This window comes from Manis pentadactyla, chromosome 9, assembly GCF_030020395.1.
Source record: "Manis pentadactyla isolate mManPen7 chromosome 9, mManPen7.hap1, whole genome shotgun sequence".
NCBI lineage: Eukaryota > Metazoa > Chordata > Mammalia > Pholidota > Manidae > Manis > Manis pentadactyla.
Genome location: NC_080027.1, coordinates 93425714 through 93443341, shown reverse-complemented (window position 1 = coordinate 93443341; position 17628 = coordinate 93425714). Strand labels below are relative to the sequence as shown.

At 40.1% G+C, this 17628-nt stretch overlaps 1 protein-coding gene and 1 long non-coding RNA gene across 3 annotated transcripts; one reads left to right on the top strand and one right to left on the bottom strand.

The window, feature by feature from the left end:
• Positions 1-2263: 2263 nt before the first annotated feature.
• LOC130684934 (uncharacterized) lies at positions 2264-8975 on the bottom strand. The gene is made up of 2 exons (XR_008999314.1): positions 7202-8975; positions 2264-5633 (listed from the first exon to the last, which is right to left on the bottom strand). It is a non-coding gene; the product is annotated as an uncharacterized LOC130684934 (long non-coding RNA).
• Positions 8976-9104: 129 nt separating this feature from the next.
• DEGS1 (delta 4-desaturase, sphingolipid 1) lies at positions 9105-17237 on the top strand. Of its 2 annotated transcripts, XM_036879773.2 has the most exons (4): positions 9158-9295; positions 10069-10155; positions 14010-14752; positions 16745-17237. In XM_036879773.2, exons 3-4 carry the CDS (start codon positions 14036-14038, stop codon positions 16889-16891), a joined length of 864 nt encoding a protein of 287 aa, XP_036735668.1. In that variant the 5' UTR covers positions 9158-9295; positions 10069-10155; positions 14010-14035; the 3' UTR covers positions 16892-17237. The 2 variants fall into 2 exon arrangements, with proteins under 2 accessions (XP_036734902.1, XP_036735668.1); XM_036879007.2 differs by lacking the exon at positions 10069-10155 and having other exon boundaries at positions 9105-9295.
• Positions 17238-17628: the final 391 nt, after the last annotated feature.

Here is a 17628-nt window from a genome sequence, read left to right as displayed (position 1 = left end):
TTATTTTTATTTTCTATTTGATGAGACATTGTCATCATACCTTCCTTTACTTCTTTAAACACTATTTTCTTTAGTTCATTGAACATATTTATTGTGATTGCTCTGAAGTGTTAAGTCTGACACCTGGGCCCTCTCACAGGCTATTTCTGTCACCTGCTTTTTCCCTATGCATGGGTCACACTTTCCTGTTTCTTTGCAAGTCTTTTTTTTTTTTTAATGAATATTTTAGATAGTGTATTTTAGCAACTCTCAATACTGATTCCTCTCCATCCCTCCCACCTGCCCCCAGGATTTTTTGTGGTAACTGTTTATTAAGTGACTGGGCTGGACTACTTTAGAGAATTCCACCCCCATCCCCACCTGCATAAAGTCTTTGATGTTGCTCACCAGGGGGCATAGCCTTGGGCATGTGCACAGCCACTCTGGGATAACTGGCTTGTTCAGGGCACTCCTTGATGGTGCCTTTCCTTGATTTGTCTACTTGTCTGCTTTGGTTGGCTTTACACCCAGCTTTACATTCCTTCATTGCTGACTGGTTACTGTTACTTTTGGTAATGCCCTGGAGCACAAAGTGCTCCATAGTCTGATCCAATTAAATTCAAGTCCCCATCCAGGCATACAAGCAAGTTGGAGTGAGGGTGACTGGAGGCCCAGTATTCTGTTTAGCATAATGTACAACATCTACTCTATGAGTCAGGGCTGAGTGGGTAAATGGAAACTTTGACTTTCCTGACTGGGAGCTGGGGGATAGTACTGGCCACACCTGCCTGGCGGGGAGCATCTATTATGCTGAGCTAGAACTGGGGAAAGAAAGTGTAGGTATTGTTAAAGTGCCATGGACATTTGCTATTACCAAGATTTAGTAGATTTTCTGGAATAAATATTTCTTCATCTTCTGTATACCCTTAGGATGATTTCCAGGGACTTTAAATAGTTATTTAAACAGACTAAAATTTTCAACAGTTATGGTTGTTTTGCTGGTAGTGAGAGCTTCTAAAATAGTGTCCTACTGAGCATTTTAAATGTGTGCCCTTTGCTAACTTATAAAATTGATTTGTGCCATTTCATGCCTGTTTGCCGTCAGACCCATTCCTCATGTTTCCTGCCCTGCACTGTAGAGGGGCTCATTCCTACAGGCTGTGTTTCCCAGGCTCCAATGCAAGGCAGATTCTGGCTGAGTTTCGCTTATGGGAGACACTTGGGGAACACTGGAAGGCAGGAGAGTGAAGCCAGGGATTTCTCCCTTTTCCCTACCCTTGGCTTTCCTGCTCTGGTTCCAGCTTGAGCACCTGCCAGACTTTCCTGCTGTGGTTCCAGCTTTCATTGATAATGCTCCTGGGGTCTTCAAATACTTCCTCCAACTTCTGTCCTACCAGCTGAAGGAATGGGAGTGGCTGCCCACATTGTCCTTACTGTCCCATTTGCCTCTCAACTCCTCCATCACCTATATAACTAGTGCCCTGCACTAAATTCCCTCTGCTAAGTTCTTGAAATGGTGTCTGTTTTATAGGTTAGACGCTGATATACCATTAGTGCTCCCTTTTATGTTAAATTCAAATTTCATTCATTGTTATTTTCTACTGCTTTCCTGTTTTCTTAAGAGTTCTTCACATATCTTAAATACAATCATATGTGTTGGAAATACATTCTTTCGGTTTATGGCTTTTCACTTTTCTTTGTCATCTTTTGATGACAGTTCTCAAAGTCGGTCTACTTTTGAAATATATGTTCTTGATAGTTTGTGCTTTTTACATCTTAAGAAATCCTTTCATTAAGCTTCCTAAATAATATATTTTTCTACATTCAAAAGTTTCTTAATCTTCCATATTTATGTATATAATATACTTTGAACTAATTTTAGTGTAAAGTAGGAGGCAGGTTCAATTTTGTTTTCCCATAACCAACTGTCCTAGCAGCATTTGAAAATCTTTCCTTTTCTTCACTGATTTTATATTTCTATATACTGAGAGGATCTATTTCTATTCTGTCCCATTATTTATGCCTGACTTAATACTATGCTATCTATATTACTAATATATGCTATCTTCAATTATATATTAAAGCTTTATAAGAATTCTTAATATCTGGCACACTAAGTCCCCTTTCTTTGTTCTATTGTTGTTTTGGCTATTCTTCCATATAAAATTCAAACTCAGCTTATCAAGATATACCAGAAGCCCATTTGAATTTTTATTAGAATTGCATTGAATTTGTAGATCAATTGTAGGAGTGGGGGAACAGACATCTTTATGGTATATGGTAGTCTTCCAATCTATGAACATCATCTAATTTCATGATTTAAGTCTTCAATGTCTTTCAGTAAAGGGTTAATATACATCTTTTGTTAGATTTGTCTCTAGGTACCTTTTTGTTGTAAGTGCTATCTTTCCTTTTGATTTTATTATTTAACTGGTTGTTAAAATACAAAATATCTGAAGGGAGTCAAAAGGTACAAACTTTCAGTTATAAAATAAATAAATCCTGGGATGTGATGTTCAGCCTGATGACTATTGTTAATATCATACTGCACATCTGAAAGTTACTAATAGAGTAAATCTTAAAAGTTCTCATCATAAAGGAAAAAATTCTGTGACCGTGATGATGAATGTTAACTAGTCACTGTGGTGATCATTTCACAATGTATACAAATATCAAAGCATTATGTTGTACAACTGAAAGTAATATAATGTTGTATGTCAGTTATACCTCAATTTTAAGAAATACAGACTTTTGTACATTGATTTTCCATCTAGCAACTTTGCTGAATTCTTATTTTATTCAAATAACTCAATTTAATCATTTTTCTATATAGATATTGTCTATAGATGTTGAATTGTTTCAAACCTTTTTTCAAATTCTTTTGAGATGATCATGTAGTTTCCTCCTTTCATTTGCTTTTCTACTGATCTTGCATTCCAGGTAACTTGAGAGGCAGACAGGAGAAAGGCAAAATTGCCTAGCTTTGTTGCTACAATCAGAAACTGAAGTCTTGTGGGCCTGCTTTCAGGCATGATGCTTAAGCAATAGATTAGCAATTATTAAGGGAAGTGTCTAAACCTAATGGGCCTGAGGACAAGCTACAGAATCCTGTATGACTAACACTTCAGGGAGGAGGAAATCAGCTGACAGAAATCACCTCTCCAAAGGAGTGAGATACAGAAGCCTTGAGGCAGCTGGTTGGAAGGAACCTGGGGCTTAGGGTAAACAACTCCAGTGTGTAAACTAAGACTGGAGACCATTGTGGGACTATAGATATCAGCAATAATTAGGAGCACATCATGCCCCCAAACTGGGCAGGACCAGATATAGAAAGTGAGGCCAGCAGAGCAGAAGATGGATCAGGCAAGGCACGGCGTTGCCCCACCACTCTAAGTCAGCTTTAGTCCTAGACAAATGTGACCTGTTTTAACTGTCCATTCACAGGTGCTGGTTTACATGTCTAATTAAACACGTTTTAAAATAACTAAGATGTTTACTGGAGACTAACTATTGGCTGAAAGAGTTACCTTTGTTATTTGGTATGAAGGAATAGATGACAAAATTCTCATGTTACAGCTGGTTTAAAGTGAATAAAGCATGTCTTCTGTAATTACTCTTCTATGAATTAGAGTTGACAAAGCTACCCATAGGCTAATACCTTTCAATACTAATATATCAAATTAGATCTCAACTATGACTTTATAAAAGTCTTTAAAATGAATTGCCCATTCCAAAATCAAATAAATGGGAAAATGAAATATCTACATTTCCACGTACACCTTGATTTCCAAAGTGACTGCCATCTTTTGAAAACTACCTCACCTAGAATTTCCTAATGTTATCATTAGGACATTACAGCTTTACACAGCTTCTAATAGCAGACTGGATGGTGTTTTTCTAGAATAACTGGTATGATTGCTTCAACACAGATTACCTGGCAAGAGTAAAGAAAAGATGTGAAAGTTAGATGACACATTAAGAACTCTGAAAACTCCAAACTAAAGAAACATGCCTACATGTAATTAAGATATGTGTCAGTCCCCACAACACTCCTGTAGCCAAATTCTTTTCCTTTTCTTTAGAATGTAAAAATTCTTATTTAATTCAAAGGTAAAAATGGGTTGAATGAAAACATTTCTTCCCAACCCTTTCCCCTAGATTCTCCTACAATTTAACCATTACTTGGGTGTCTTTCTGAACATATTTTATGAATATCCAAGGAAACACATACTAATACATATTTTACACATATACCACCCCCACCCCCAATATCCAGTGTTTTGCATTTAATAGAATATTTTGGAGATAAATTCATATTAACACATAAAGAACTTCCTTTTTTTGGCAGGAGGGTGTAGTGATATAGTATAGATTGTATGGTTAATTTCAAATGCCAATTTATTGGTTTGTTTTCAGTGTTTTAAAAAACCAATTTTTAAAAGAGCTCTATTTAATTAGTTTAAGGAAAATTAAGCACTTCTTTCCTGGCATGAATCTCTAAAAGATAAGGATTTTTAAAAATATAACCATAATATAATACTATTATCTAGTGTCTTAATACTATCACATATCAAATCAATATTTTAATTAAATGATCTTATGTCAGTTTTTAACACTTGCAGAGTTTGAATCAGAATCTAAGTAAGGTCAATACATTACAAGTGGGTGATACATCTTTTAAACACTCTCCCCCCTTTTTAAGCCTCTTTTAACCTATAGTTTCCCACTTTTTTCCCTTGCATTTTATTTATTAAAGAACCCAGTACACTGTCCTATAGATTTTCCCATTGTCTGACCTTGCTGACTGCCTCTCTTCCCTTTCTAGTTTATATACATCAGCAGTTGGACTTAGGTGCCTGATCAGATTTCATTCTTTGTGTGTGTGTCTGTGTGCAGGGACTGTGTGTGTGTGTGTGGTATGTTCTTTCATTATGAGGCACACCATATCTGGTTATTGCTAAAAAGGAGACAACAGGCCCAAAATGGAGTCACTTATATAAGCTCACACCACCAAACCAAGACTTAACTAACACCTTTCCTTACAGTAGTTTAAACCTCTCCCAGGAATGGAATCTTAACCAGTTGGTCTGGAATTTCCTGGTCAGCACTAGTTAGGTGACCTGCCTGATAGACCCTGTCATCCCCTAAAGGAAGGTGACCTTGCCTGAAACCATCCACTCTTTGCTAGTAACTTCCTTGTCCCACCCTCTTCTACCTATAAAGGTCTTCCATGTTGTCCATCTCCCCAGGGCTTCTCTCTATTTGCTGGATGGGATGCTGCCCAATTCATGAATGCTTAAATAAAGCCAATTAGATATTTAAATGTACTCAGTTGAATTTTTTTAAAAGATTGGTTAGCAGCAGGACCAAAGGAGTCATCTGATGGCTTTGGGGACAGTGGAAAACACCAGTGTGGCACCCATGAACCCCTTAAGTTCTCTGTCTTCCTCACCAAGACCGTAAGTTCCCCACAGTTCTGGGCTCTACCCAACCCAAATTCTGCACAGGAAACTTCTGGAGGTTCAGTCCCCTTCCACACTGTATTGGGGTCTGCTGGTTCAGTCCTTCCTCAGGCCCAGTGGCACGGGAAATGCGGATGGAGCATACGGGGTCTTCTCTTGGTCAGTCTGCACTAACATCTCTTCAGTTAACTGCTGCACAGAAGGTAAACCAATTTTTAAAAGAGCTCTATTTAATTAGTTTAAGGAAAATTAAGCACTTATGTGAACTAAGTATTCCTAAAACTCAGAAATATAATAAAAACTTAACCCAAATGTTTTTCAAATTCATGTGATCTAGATTCACCTGCACTAAGTGTGCTGGTTTAAATAAAATGGGCATGTCTTTGGAGTTATCAGCATTAAATATAATACTCTTATTCTACCTAAGTTTACTAGAGTTCAAAGAGGTTCATGTTACCTCTTAAATCTGTCGGCAAAAAAAATAGCATGGGATTTTCATGGGTGATCAAAACAATTCTTAAGAACGAGTGAATTAAATAGATATAAATGGGATAAAAGTTTCTAGGTGAACTTATCAACAAGTTATGTTTTATGCTTTGTTTAGTTAAAAAATAGTTTCCAAGATCTCTTTGAAAGTTATCTGAAATTTAAAGTTTTGCTTAATATAAGTCCAGGAGAGGAAATCCCAGGGCAAAATACCTCTAAAACCTGAAATCAGTCAAAGGGAGAAATAAAGTTTAGAATCCGTTTATTGCTTACAAACTGTAGTCTGGGGCCTGCTCTCTTTCCTGCTCCAGCAGAAGCAAAACCGGCCCTCCCCCTCACCTCTCAGGTACAGATAAGCCCTAGTTGCCCAGGTAATTACCCATTGATATGGAGATGAACTTCTCTCCACCCCTGAGGACAGATACAAATGCACTAAAGCCATATTTCTTTCAACCTCTGACCGCCTATTGATATGCAGATGTACTAAAGCCAGGCGAGATATTCTGGAAATATTACAATTTTACCCACACTAAGTTAAATGATGAGTTAAGTTAAATTCACTGAATATTTAGATAATTTCCAAATAAGATGAAATAGTGAAACACTGATTATTAAGCATAGATTTACCTATTCTTTGATTCTTATTACAAAGGAACCAAAGGTATTTTGGTCTGTTAGCAAACATACCTTGTGCCACATTGAAAAATTTGCCATAAGCAAGTACATACTTCTAGAACTTATGAGATGTATTTATAAGTCTACCAATCCACAGAACGTTGGTGTAAAAGACAGTCCACACACAACTGTTTACTTCTTAATCTCACTAAAATTAAGGTTTTTAAGGGTTAATAATTCTAAAATATGCACTTAAAGCTACAGGAAATAAGGAAAGCTACATCTCTGTACACAAGGAAAGTAGGATGTGAAAAGAATAGCAATACATCTGTTTGTTGAGGGAAAATAATTAATTTGTCCCTAAAATGAGGCTGGTTATTTCATAATGGGAAGGAGAAAAAAACAAGAGATTAATCTAAGTGTTAAAAAGAAAGTTACAGAAGGTTTGTGGAAGAGGAATCTTGGGAAAGGAATTTCATGCATGGTCAGGCTGTGTAAGATTGAATATATTTGTTACAGGGGTTTTAAAAATAAGCTTTGCGATCAATAGTGTACTTATGTGAAACTAAACCTTAATTTTATTTTATCTGCTGAAAGGACAATTTTCATAGATAATTGGTCTGCTCTTAAAAAAACTGTAAACAAAGGTTTTTCTTTACCTTTCTTACCAAAGCTGTGGAATGCTTCCCCTGATATCGGTTCCTGTGTAGGCGCTGGAGACCTCCAAATCAAACTAATGAGAAGTGGCTGACTTCGATGTGGACTGCTTCCAAAGACACCAGCTCAAGGTTTCATACTTTAACAAAGAAACCGTCTCTTCTTTCGTGCTGGCATTTATCTGGAAAGGTAATGCCACCATCCATACGTCCCAACCCATCGCTAAGGGGGTGACCTTTTAAACTACTCTATTTGTTATTAAAACGCCTATTTGTCCTTGATTTGGGGGACCCTGAGTTGCCTCTGACTAGTTTCTCTCCTACTGCGCACCAACCCCCCTTAGGAGTCATCTACAGAGTCTGACTTGAAACCACAGAACATCCAGCGCCTCGTTTTACCTTTCTCCAATTATAACTGTATTTATCCAGTCACATACAAATGTCGGTGCAGATTGTAGTACATTTGTATCCCCGCTTTCTTATTGTTATCTAAACCAGATCTGCCTCTATAGCGTGATCTCACCAGCGGTTCCCATCTCTGCAGGGCCAACGCTGCTCCCGGTAATGGGATAGCCCGTGATTATCTCTCAGCTGAACAGGAGGTGTCTGTGCGGCGCGGAACACGCCCTGCCTGGATTAATTTATGGGAAAGTTGAAACTCAGAGCTCCCTAAGATTACTGCGCAAGCCAGCTCGCTTTTTAAAAGGTGCCTCCTTCAAGCCATCTCTTTGACTTACTTGATTGATCGGTTTGGATATGCGGACGAGGCTTCAAGGGGCTCTCCAGGCAGGATTATCCTGCTTCTGATAACGGCAGTGGTCCCCTGACACTCTGTACTCTCTAAAAAGCTATAAGTGCACGTTTGCAGTGGTTAACCCAAGCAAATGACCTCCTTAAGACTGGACCAGAGGAAAAAGAGCCCCGAGCATGAACGGCTAAAACCGGAGAGCCCGAAGTCGTGACCTGCGAACACCACAGGGAGTCACCAAAACGTCCAGACCCTGCATGGTACAGTACACCGGCAACAGGCTGTAACTGCAGGGTGCAAGCTGGGAGCGGCGCTCATCAGAGGAAATTGTTTCAGCAGAGAGTCTCATCAAAAGAGGGTATTGTTGAAAAAAACAGACAGCAGACCCCAAATGGAGCCACTTGGGCTAACTCCACGTCATCAGGCTTCGCTGCATCTAGCTGGCGCGCGTCCCAGGTGCGGTCTCCGCTGGCCGGCGGCCCCTTCACGCGGCCAGGACTGCGCCCCAGAGCAAGGCACCCCGCCTGCACGGCCACCGCCAGCATCCGCCGCACTACCGCCCGTCGACGCCCTCCGCCGCCTCCGGGCTTCGCAGCGCGCCTGACGCTCGGCTCGGTCGGTGGGCCGCCCCAGCGTCCACACGAGCTTCCCTGCCGCGTCAGCCAGAGCTTCCGCCTCGCGTGAGTGGGCGCCGGCTGTGAATCAGGGCGCCCCCGGAAGCGCTGCGGGCTCGCGGTCACCGGCCGGGCCCTTACCCTCCACCACGGCGCCTCCGTGAGCTCCGAAGGCCGCACGCCCGCGTCCTGCCTGAAGAACTACTTCCAGGAGACGGCCAGTGCGTCCCACGGACTGACCCGCTTCTCCAGCCGCACGGTGGAGGCCCGTAGCTCGGCCCGGACGACTGAGCGGCGCTGCCAGCCGGCAGTGGCGCGGTCTCCTTTCGGGCGCCTCGTTTCTAAAAACCGGCCGCGAGGCCGGACTCGGAGGAACTCGGCGCCCCCGAGCAGCGAACACAGCCCCGACCACCAGAGCCTTGACTGCCCTCCGGAGGCCGCTAGCTTCAGCAACGGCAGGGGCAGGGGCGGGGGCGGAAGGGGCGGGGCGGGGCGGGGCGGGGCTCGGGCTGACTCCGCCCCGGCCTCCGTCTCTTCAGCCGCCGGTCGGCCGCCGCTGACTCGATCCGCTGCTGCCGTCGCTGTTGCAGCTGCCGCCGCTGGGCCGAAAGCGAAAGCCGTACTTGCTAGGAGCCGCCGCCGACACCGCTACAATGGGGAGCCGCGTTTCGCGGGAAGACTTCGAGTGGGTGTACACCGACCAGCCGCACGCCGCGCGGCGCCGGGAGATCCTGGGTGAGGCCCGGACCGCGCCCCGTTACGCACTCCCGGCCCTGCGGCCCGCGTCACCGGAGGCCCGTTAAGGGCTGGTCCCTCCGTGTCCGCGAGCGCGCACCGTCGCCGGGCCTGTGCGCGTGGGCCCGGGGCCCTCAGTCCAGCAGCTGGGGGCCCTGTGCAAGCAGGCTGGGGGGGGCCTGTGTCCAGCAGCCGGGATCCCTGTGCAAACAAGAGGGCACGTCGCTCCGTCCCCGCCGGCCCCGGGGCAGCGTCTCCACTTGGGGCCACGCGTGCGGCCTTGGACAGCTCTGTGCACTGCACGCGCTACCCAGACGGCCCCCGAACCAGGCGGGTCCTCCGGGGTGCTAGGCAGGGGAAGGCCGCGGGCGGGGGATCCTGGCGGGAGGGGTCCTGGTTGGCGAGGCGGCCTGCAATGCAGAGGCTGTGACCAAAAGCCGGAAAGAACGCGGGTAGCCGGACGGGGACCCTTTCTCAGACTCAGCGATTCCCTAGTTCTCAGTATTCATTTGCCCAGTGGGAAGAAAAGGCAAGCTCCTGATTTTTGGCGGAGTGTCTAAAGTTAGAAAGTTCGTGCTTTCACAAATAGGAATTACTAGATCTGTTAAAGTTGCTTTTAAAAAATTGAATCAGTAAATTGGGAACTTGAACCTTTAGGGCTGCCTTTTGAGAAACTTTGGTTCTTGGATGCTTTCCTTCTTTTTAATTAAGATGTATACTTATTTTATCTATCTGTCGCATAAGACATGTCGCATAAGAATAATGCGCATAAGAATAATGTGGTGTCCACCCTGCCAAAACCAACTTCTGAATACTGGAACTTAACTGCTTAATATTCAGAAAATCAAGGAAGTAAAAAGGTGCTTATTGATGATCTCAGTAATGAGCCTTTTTTTTTTTTTTTTTTTACAAACTTCTTGTCACTGAGCCATTTCACTTGGAAAGTAAAAGGAGTATTTATTTTTCAGGGGAATTATAATTATTTTCCCTGTAGCTGTAAAATCCTGCTCAGCATTCATTTCAGGAGTAGAGACGGAATAACCTCAGAAAAGATAAGAACCCAGGGATTTGTTCAAATTATACTAAAGTGATAAAATATACCTGAAATTTATCAGGTTTTGCGGGGAGGGAGATAATGACAGAACATGGGTCTGTTGTTGAACAACCATCCGTATGTTAAATTTACATTTAGACTTTTAGCAGTTCATTTAGAGGACATCTCAAAACTAATGAAGGCTGGGGACTGGATGATGTTAGTGGGTCAAATAGTAAGTCACAACACGTGCTCTGTTTCCTGCTACACTTCCACAGGGAAACAGTATTTTTTAACAGCTTTATTAAGATATAATTGACTATAAAATCCACCCGTTTAAAGTGTACAAATCAGTGTTTTTTACTGAATTCGGAGTTGTGTATCACTACAATCTAATTTTCAGAACATTTTTGTCACCCCCAAAATAAGCCTTATATTAACTAGCAGTCCCTGTGACTCTTTTGCACTCCCCAGTCCTAGGCAACCACTAATCTACTTTCTGTCGCTATGGATTTGCCTATTCTGGTCGTTTCTTGTAGATGAAATCCTACAATACTGGTCTGTGGTAACTGGCTGCTTTCACCAAGTATAGTGTTTTCAAGGTTCATCCATGTTGTAGTAGAGATGAGGGCTTCATTCCTTTTCGTGGCCAAATATTCCATTGTATAGTTGCACCATATTTCATTTATCCATTCCTTAATTGGAAGGCTTTTGAGTTGTTTTGCCTTTTGACTATATGAATACTGCTGCTATGAATATGCACATACAAGTAAGTTATCATTTGGATGTATGTTTTCGTGTCTCTTGAGTAGCTACAGTAGGAGTGGGATTGCTGGGTCATTGGTCGGCATGTTTAACATTTTGAGGACCTGACAGACTGCTTTCCAAATCAACTGCACCATTTTATATTGCCACCAGCGATGTGTGTGGGTTCCAATTTCTCCACAGACTTACTGCCTTTTTTATTACAGCCATTCTAAAGGATGTAAAGTGGTACCTCCTTTTGGTTTCGATTTGCGTTTTCCTAATGACTAGTAATGTTGAGCATCTTTCATGTGTTTATCGGTCATTTGTATATCTGCTTTTTAAAAATGGATTCTTAATTGTAGGAGCTTTAAGAATTCTTTATATATTCTAGGCATAAGTCACTTAAGAGCTACTTGATTTGCAGACGTTTCTTCCCATTCTGTGGGTTTTTTCACTTTCCTGATGGCGTCATTTGCAACACAAAAGTTTTGATGCAGTACAGTTTTTTTTCGTCATTTGTGCTTTTGTTACAGTATCTAAGAAACAATGAAGGTCAAGAAGATTCGCTTGGTTTTTTTTTTATAACAGTTTAATAGTTTTCCTGTGTTTAGGTCTGTGGTCCACTTGAGTTAATTTTTGTGTATGGCAAAACGGATAGGCCCAACTTTATTCTCCTGCACGTAGATAACCAGGTCAAGCAACATCTGTTGAAAAGACTTATTTCCCCATTTAATTATATTGGCACCTTCGTAGTATTGATTTTTATATATTACTGCTTTGCAAAAATTGAGTGCAGAATTCCTTGGAGCAGGTTGATTTGTCTTGGAGAACTGCGTGTAAGTTTCATGATTTTAAAATACCTACAAAATGCATTGCCTTCTACCTTTGTCAGATGTATCAATTTAATCAAGTTTTATATAAGGTAAAAATGATGGGGTGCTGTCTAAACAGAAATTACATGTCTTAATACAAAAGAATTATCATTTATCCACTAACAAACTAAACAGTTGATACTGTTTTGTTGATGAAGTGTTCAAAAAATGTTCATATTTTTCTGAATGAGTTATTTGAACTTCTCATTTATACCAGGAAAATAAGTTTCAGCCTAATTTACCTCTAGGCCTGTAGGATTATTTTATTGGTCTTTTGCCTACAAAATTATTAACGTTTGATAAAATGAACTAGTTACCAACAAAGATTAGAGGTTAGGGAGTGGAGGGAGCAAAGGGGAAAGAAAAACAAGGAGTTACCTTGAATTAATGCTATCCTTATATATATGTATTTATATTTGTGTGTGTGTATAACATATATTACATAATTGCATATTATACTGTTGGATTTTTCCCAGAGGAGAGCGCCGCCCCAAATCACTCACAGAAGGCGTCTCTTGATGCAATAAGCAAGAGGAATTTATTTAGAGACCAGCTAGCTGGGGTCCAAGTGTCAGCCCGATGCAGCGGGTCTCAACAAGGACCCCGAGCACTCAAAACCAAGGGTTTATATGGCATTTTCAAAACACTTAACTCTTAGTAATTTTCCACAGCTGCACATTATCTTTGCAAGACATACATCCTGGGGTTAAGCGAGAGCAAGATAAGGCTACTCTTCAATTGTTAGGGAGGTTCTGCACGATAAGCTTGGTATGTAGGATTAACTGACCAAGGTTAGCTGACCGAAGGCCACAGCTGCCCCCATCCCGGTGTTCATGATTAACTTGTTTTCCAAGGCCTTACCCAGTTCCAGTTTTTTTTCTTTTAAGTCACAACTTCAGAAAACTGCTTCTAGGCCCTTAAGATGGCTACTCTTATGCTAACTTATTCTCATTCTTACAATACATTATACACTTTTACATATGTATACCAGTGTATAAAACTGGGCTTATGTAACTTTCTATCTTGCATTTTACATTTTTTATTGAATTCCTCATTTCACATTTAGAAGAGAATGCAGCTGCTCTTTTCCCTTCTTTATCTTTGCAAGAATATTCTAAATGACCTGTCCCAAAAGAAAAGTCCTTCTTCCTTGTGTCATCCTAGACCAAACATACTTGACAACACAGAAACCCAGATGTTAATTATATCAGGGATTGAGATCTGGGGTGGAATATGGAGAAGAATGTGCATTTGCCCCTAAGGACACTTGCCTGAAATGCAGAGATTTTGTTATTGGCCTTTTTCATAATTCCTGGTTATTTGCGTGTAGATTCAACAAATAAAGTAAAACTGACACAGATTAGCACTGTACAGGTCTACTTGCAAAAAGGGAGGGAGGGAGGAATGTAAATCCGTAGCATTCTTTGGAAGTTACCCTAGTTCCTAGATGACTAGAAAAAGTCTACTCTGGCAAAAATTTTAGCTATCTAAATGTCAGAAAATAGGGAATTGGGTAGAAGTTATGACTGGCAACTAGAAATAATTTAGTTACTATAAAGGAAATTATGAAATCTAAGTACATGATATGTTGTATATGTTGTATTTAAGTGTACAAGTAGGTTGCTTATATATTGTATATATAAGTATGTTGTATGTTGTATATAAGTATATCTAAATATATAACATGTTCTGTCAGACAAGCAGAATAGACTTACCAAACGATGATTGCCGTTTTGGAAAACTTTTAATATGCAAAAAATTGTTAGGGGTAAAAAGGCAATTGGGTAAAATGAAATCTTCACTTGTAACTATCTATTAATATGGAGAGTCTAGATTTTGAGGCTAATTCTTCCTGCATAAATTCTCACTTTGTAGTGACATGATATTTAGTAACTTTATTATTGGAATATACTCCTTCCTGTAGTAGAGTCTCTAATAGAGGGCATATAATGATTTGGAAAAACAATAATATGTGAATTTAATCAGTGTTGATTTAAGTATAATTGCAGAACTGTTGTGTGCTCTTCTCAGTTCCCTGATTTTTTTTGTTTTTTCTTTACAGCAAAGTATCCAGAGATAAAAGACTTGATGAAACCTGATACCAACTTGATATGGATTGTGATCATGATGATTTTCACTCAGGCAGTTGCATTGTATTTAGTAAAGGACTTGGATTGGAAATGGGTCATATTTTGGGCATATGCCTTTGGCAGCTGTATTAACCATTCAGTGACTCTGGCTATTCATGAAATTTCCCACAATAATGCCTTTGGCAACTACAAGACCATGTGGAATCGCTGGTTGGGAATATTTGCTAATCTTCCCATTGGCATTCCATATTCAGTTTCCTTTAAGAGGTATCACATGGATCATCATCGATACCTTGGAGGTGATGGCATTGATGTAGATATTCCCACTGATTTTGAAGGCTGGTTCTTCTGTACTACTTTTAGAAAGTTTATGTGGGTTATTCTTCAGCCTTTCTTTTATGCTTTGCGACCTCTGTTCATTAACCCCAAACCAATTTCTTCTCTGGAAACTATTAATATTGTGGTCCAGTTCACTTTTGACATTATCATTTACTATGTTTTGGGAATTAAATCCTTAGTCTATATGTTGTCAGCATCCTTACTTGGTCTAGGTTTGCACCCAATTTCTGGACATTTTATAGCTGAACATTACATGTTCTTAAAGGGACATGAAACCTACTCATATTATGGGCCTCTGAATTTACTTACCTTCAACGTGGGCTACCACAATGAACACCATGACTTCCCCAACATTCCTGGAAAAAACCTTCCACTGGTAAGTAAAGGATTGATACACATTCTAATTTCTGATGGTTATATATGGTCAAAATTAGTGTTGACTTGCTCATTTGAAAGTAGTCTAGTCTATTTTGTCCATCTAGTCTGCTAACTTTAGAGTTGACCCTCTTGGATCCCTAAGCCTCATGGTCATGCTTAGGGTTTAGAAGTGTTGGAGATCTGAAAATTCTGTAAACTTGTAAAGCAGAAATAGAAAACGAAATCCCTTTGTGAAGTAGCACATGTTCATACAAGCTTCATCACTACTGAACTGCTTAGCCTTAGGATTTACGTGTAGGCCTGTGAAATACAGGTGTCCTACTTGATTGATCTGCAAAACCAATGCATGTCAATCTCTAGTACTGTGAACTCCCTGCCAGCAGGGACCCGTTTCCCTGCACAGTAGACTGTTCATGTATTGTTTGTGGAATAAATTAAAGATGACACTGTGGCCCTCACCCTTTTATCCTCTCCAAAAGGACCACCTTCCTCACTTCTGTTATCATCCTGGTGAATCCTCACAATGGAGCCTTACAGTTTGATAATCAAAAAATGTTTCCATACATCTAAAAATGGCAACATTTCTGAAATGTACTACTACCTTTTCTTGTTTTTTTTTAAGCTGTGCTGTAATGGAATCATAGCCAGATATTTATGCTATCATACCCACCCAATCAATTTTATAGATTTCCTCTTCAGTTTTAAAATGTTGACTATTTAAAAACTCACATACAACATGACAACTAAATGTAACATTTGATTATTGATTTGATTCCCAACTGAAGAAAGAAATACCTAGAAAGGACATTGGGTCAGTGGGGAAATTTTAAATCTCGGCCATAAAATAGATGATATTTTGCCAACATTAAATTTCTTGGATGTTATGATGATTTTTGTTTTTGTAGGAAAATCGTCCTCATTCTTAGGAGATATATGTTGAATTTGAATATTTAGGGGTGAAAAGTAGGGATAAGTTGTCCAATAATTCCTGCAACTTACTCTCAGAAGGTTTGGCAAAGAAAGCAAAGTGGTATATGTGACATTTATATAGGAAAGTGACTCACGGTTTGAATTGGTGGACCTACATGAAGGTCTTGGTTTTACTATTCTTTAAAACTTTTTTGTAGGTTTCACGTTTTATAAAATAAAATGTTCACAACACGTAACTGTCTGAAGGCAACTTCCAGACTGGGGGAGTGCTTCTCTCACTGACTGAGAACTCCCCTAGAAAAGCTTGTTGGCCTTAATTGTTCCCTGAGAATTGTGCATTAATCTGCTTCTCCACAGCCAGAAAATAGTTACATTTCCCAGATTGAAGGAATAAATTAAGCCTGACGTTCTTCTTTTTCTTTTTCTTACGGTCTCTTTTCGTCATCTTGGAGTCTCCTCTTTGTTTTCCTTTGGGATTTCTTAGGATAGTTTTTGTACCTTGTAGTGAAGTCACAGAACCCTTATTACTCAGCACTAACTGGTTTTGCTTTTTGGTCACAAAAATGGCAGTGGTCATTTTTTAAAAGACATGTTCAATTTGAGATGGCAGAATTGCACACTGGATATGCTTAATTTCTGTCTTAACTGGCATGTCACAATAATTGATCAGTATTTACAGCTTCCTTAATGGCAGAGACTGGGTATTACCTGTATATCCTACAGTGCCAGCCGTGCAGTATGTACTTGAAAAATACCAAGTTGACTGGATTGTGGGTATTTGTGCCAAATTGTTACAAATAAGTAGGATATTTAGTTCCTCAGAGCTTGATAGGAAACGGTAGGTAATTCTAGAAGGTCAAGTGTATCTTACTGTTGAAATGCAAAGTGCTTTTTGTTATTTTTAGAATTCCAAAAGCTGTTGCTTTCATTTATTTATTTTTTTGAGAGGGAGAAGGGAGAAAGTTCTCACGGTTTCTCTTTGTGTTTGTGTCAACCACCCATCTGTCATCTTTAATAGGACTCAGGTAACATTTGTCTTACTGTATTTTTTCCCTTCTAGGTGAGGAAAATAGCAGCTGAGTACTACGAAAATCTTCCCCACTACACCTCCTGGATAACAGTACTGTATGATTTTGTGACAGATGATACAATAAGTCCCTATTCAAGAATGAAGAGGCATCAAAAAGGCACAGTGGTACTGGAGTAAATGTTGTTGTAACCAAAGGAATTCTCTGAAACTTGAAAAGAGCTGATGAAGTGGAATTTTTGCATTGTTAAACTCAGACCAGCAATGTTTAGAAGCTACTCTATAATATAATTTCCAAGTATACGATCCCCTTGGTATCAAGAAGCTAATCTGGCTTTAAGCAGCCAGGCTGCTTGCAGTTCAGCTTTACTCACAGGAAACCTGTTCAGTGTATCATTGTTGAGGTTGTTTTTCCTGATGCTGGCATTCTGTAACCCTATCATAAAAAAGCTATTTCTAGTATGTTATTTTCACTGTAAAGTTTTACTGTATTAAAATAGCTAATAAATTGAGCTATTAATCACAATACATTGTATTTGTCACATTTTTATATTTTACTGTCTTTATGTAATATGGTAACCAGGGTCCTGGGGTGACTTGAATTTAAATTTCATACACACACACACACACACACACACACACACACACTTTCACTGCAAGCTGGGATGACTTTAAACTTCACCAAAATATATATATATATATATATATATGTATGTATGTATGTATGTATATCTTTCACTGCAAGATGAATTACTTATTTTTCATTTTTACTGTTGTACATGGAGCCTAAGTTAGAACTGCTAAATCCTGTATAGCCTTATTAGTAAATAAAGTACTTAATGAATTTACTCATGTCCAACATTCAACTTCCTTTTTCAGATGCACTGACTCAAATTAGAAGCAGCTCATGATAAGAG

Coding starts and splice junctions, on each gene's coding strand:
- DEGS1 (XM_036879007.2), top strand. CDS start 9,214: ATGGGGAGCCGCGTTTCGCGGGAAGACTTCGAGTGGGTGTACACCGAC. Junction 9,296..14,009: donor GCGGCGCCGGGAGATCCTGG/GTGAGGCCCGGA, acceptor TTTTCTTTACAG/CAAAGTATCCAGAGATAAAA. Junction 14,753..16,744: donor CTGGAAAAAACCTTCCACTG/GTAAGTAAAGGA, acceptor TTTCCCTTCTAG/GTGAGGAAAATAGCAGCTGA.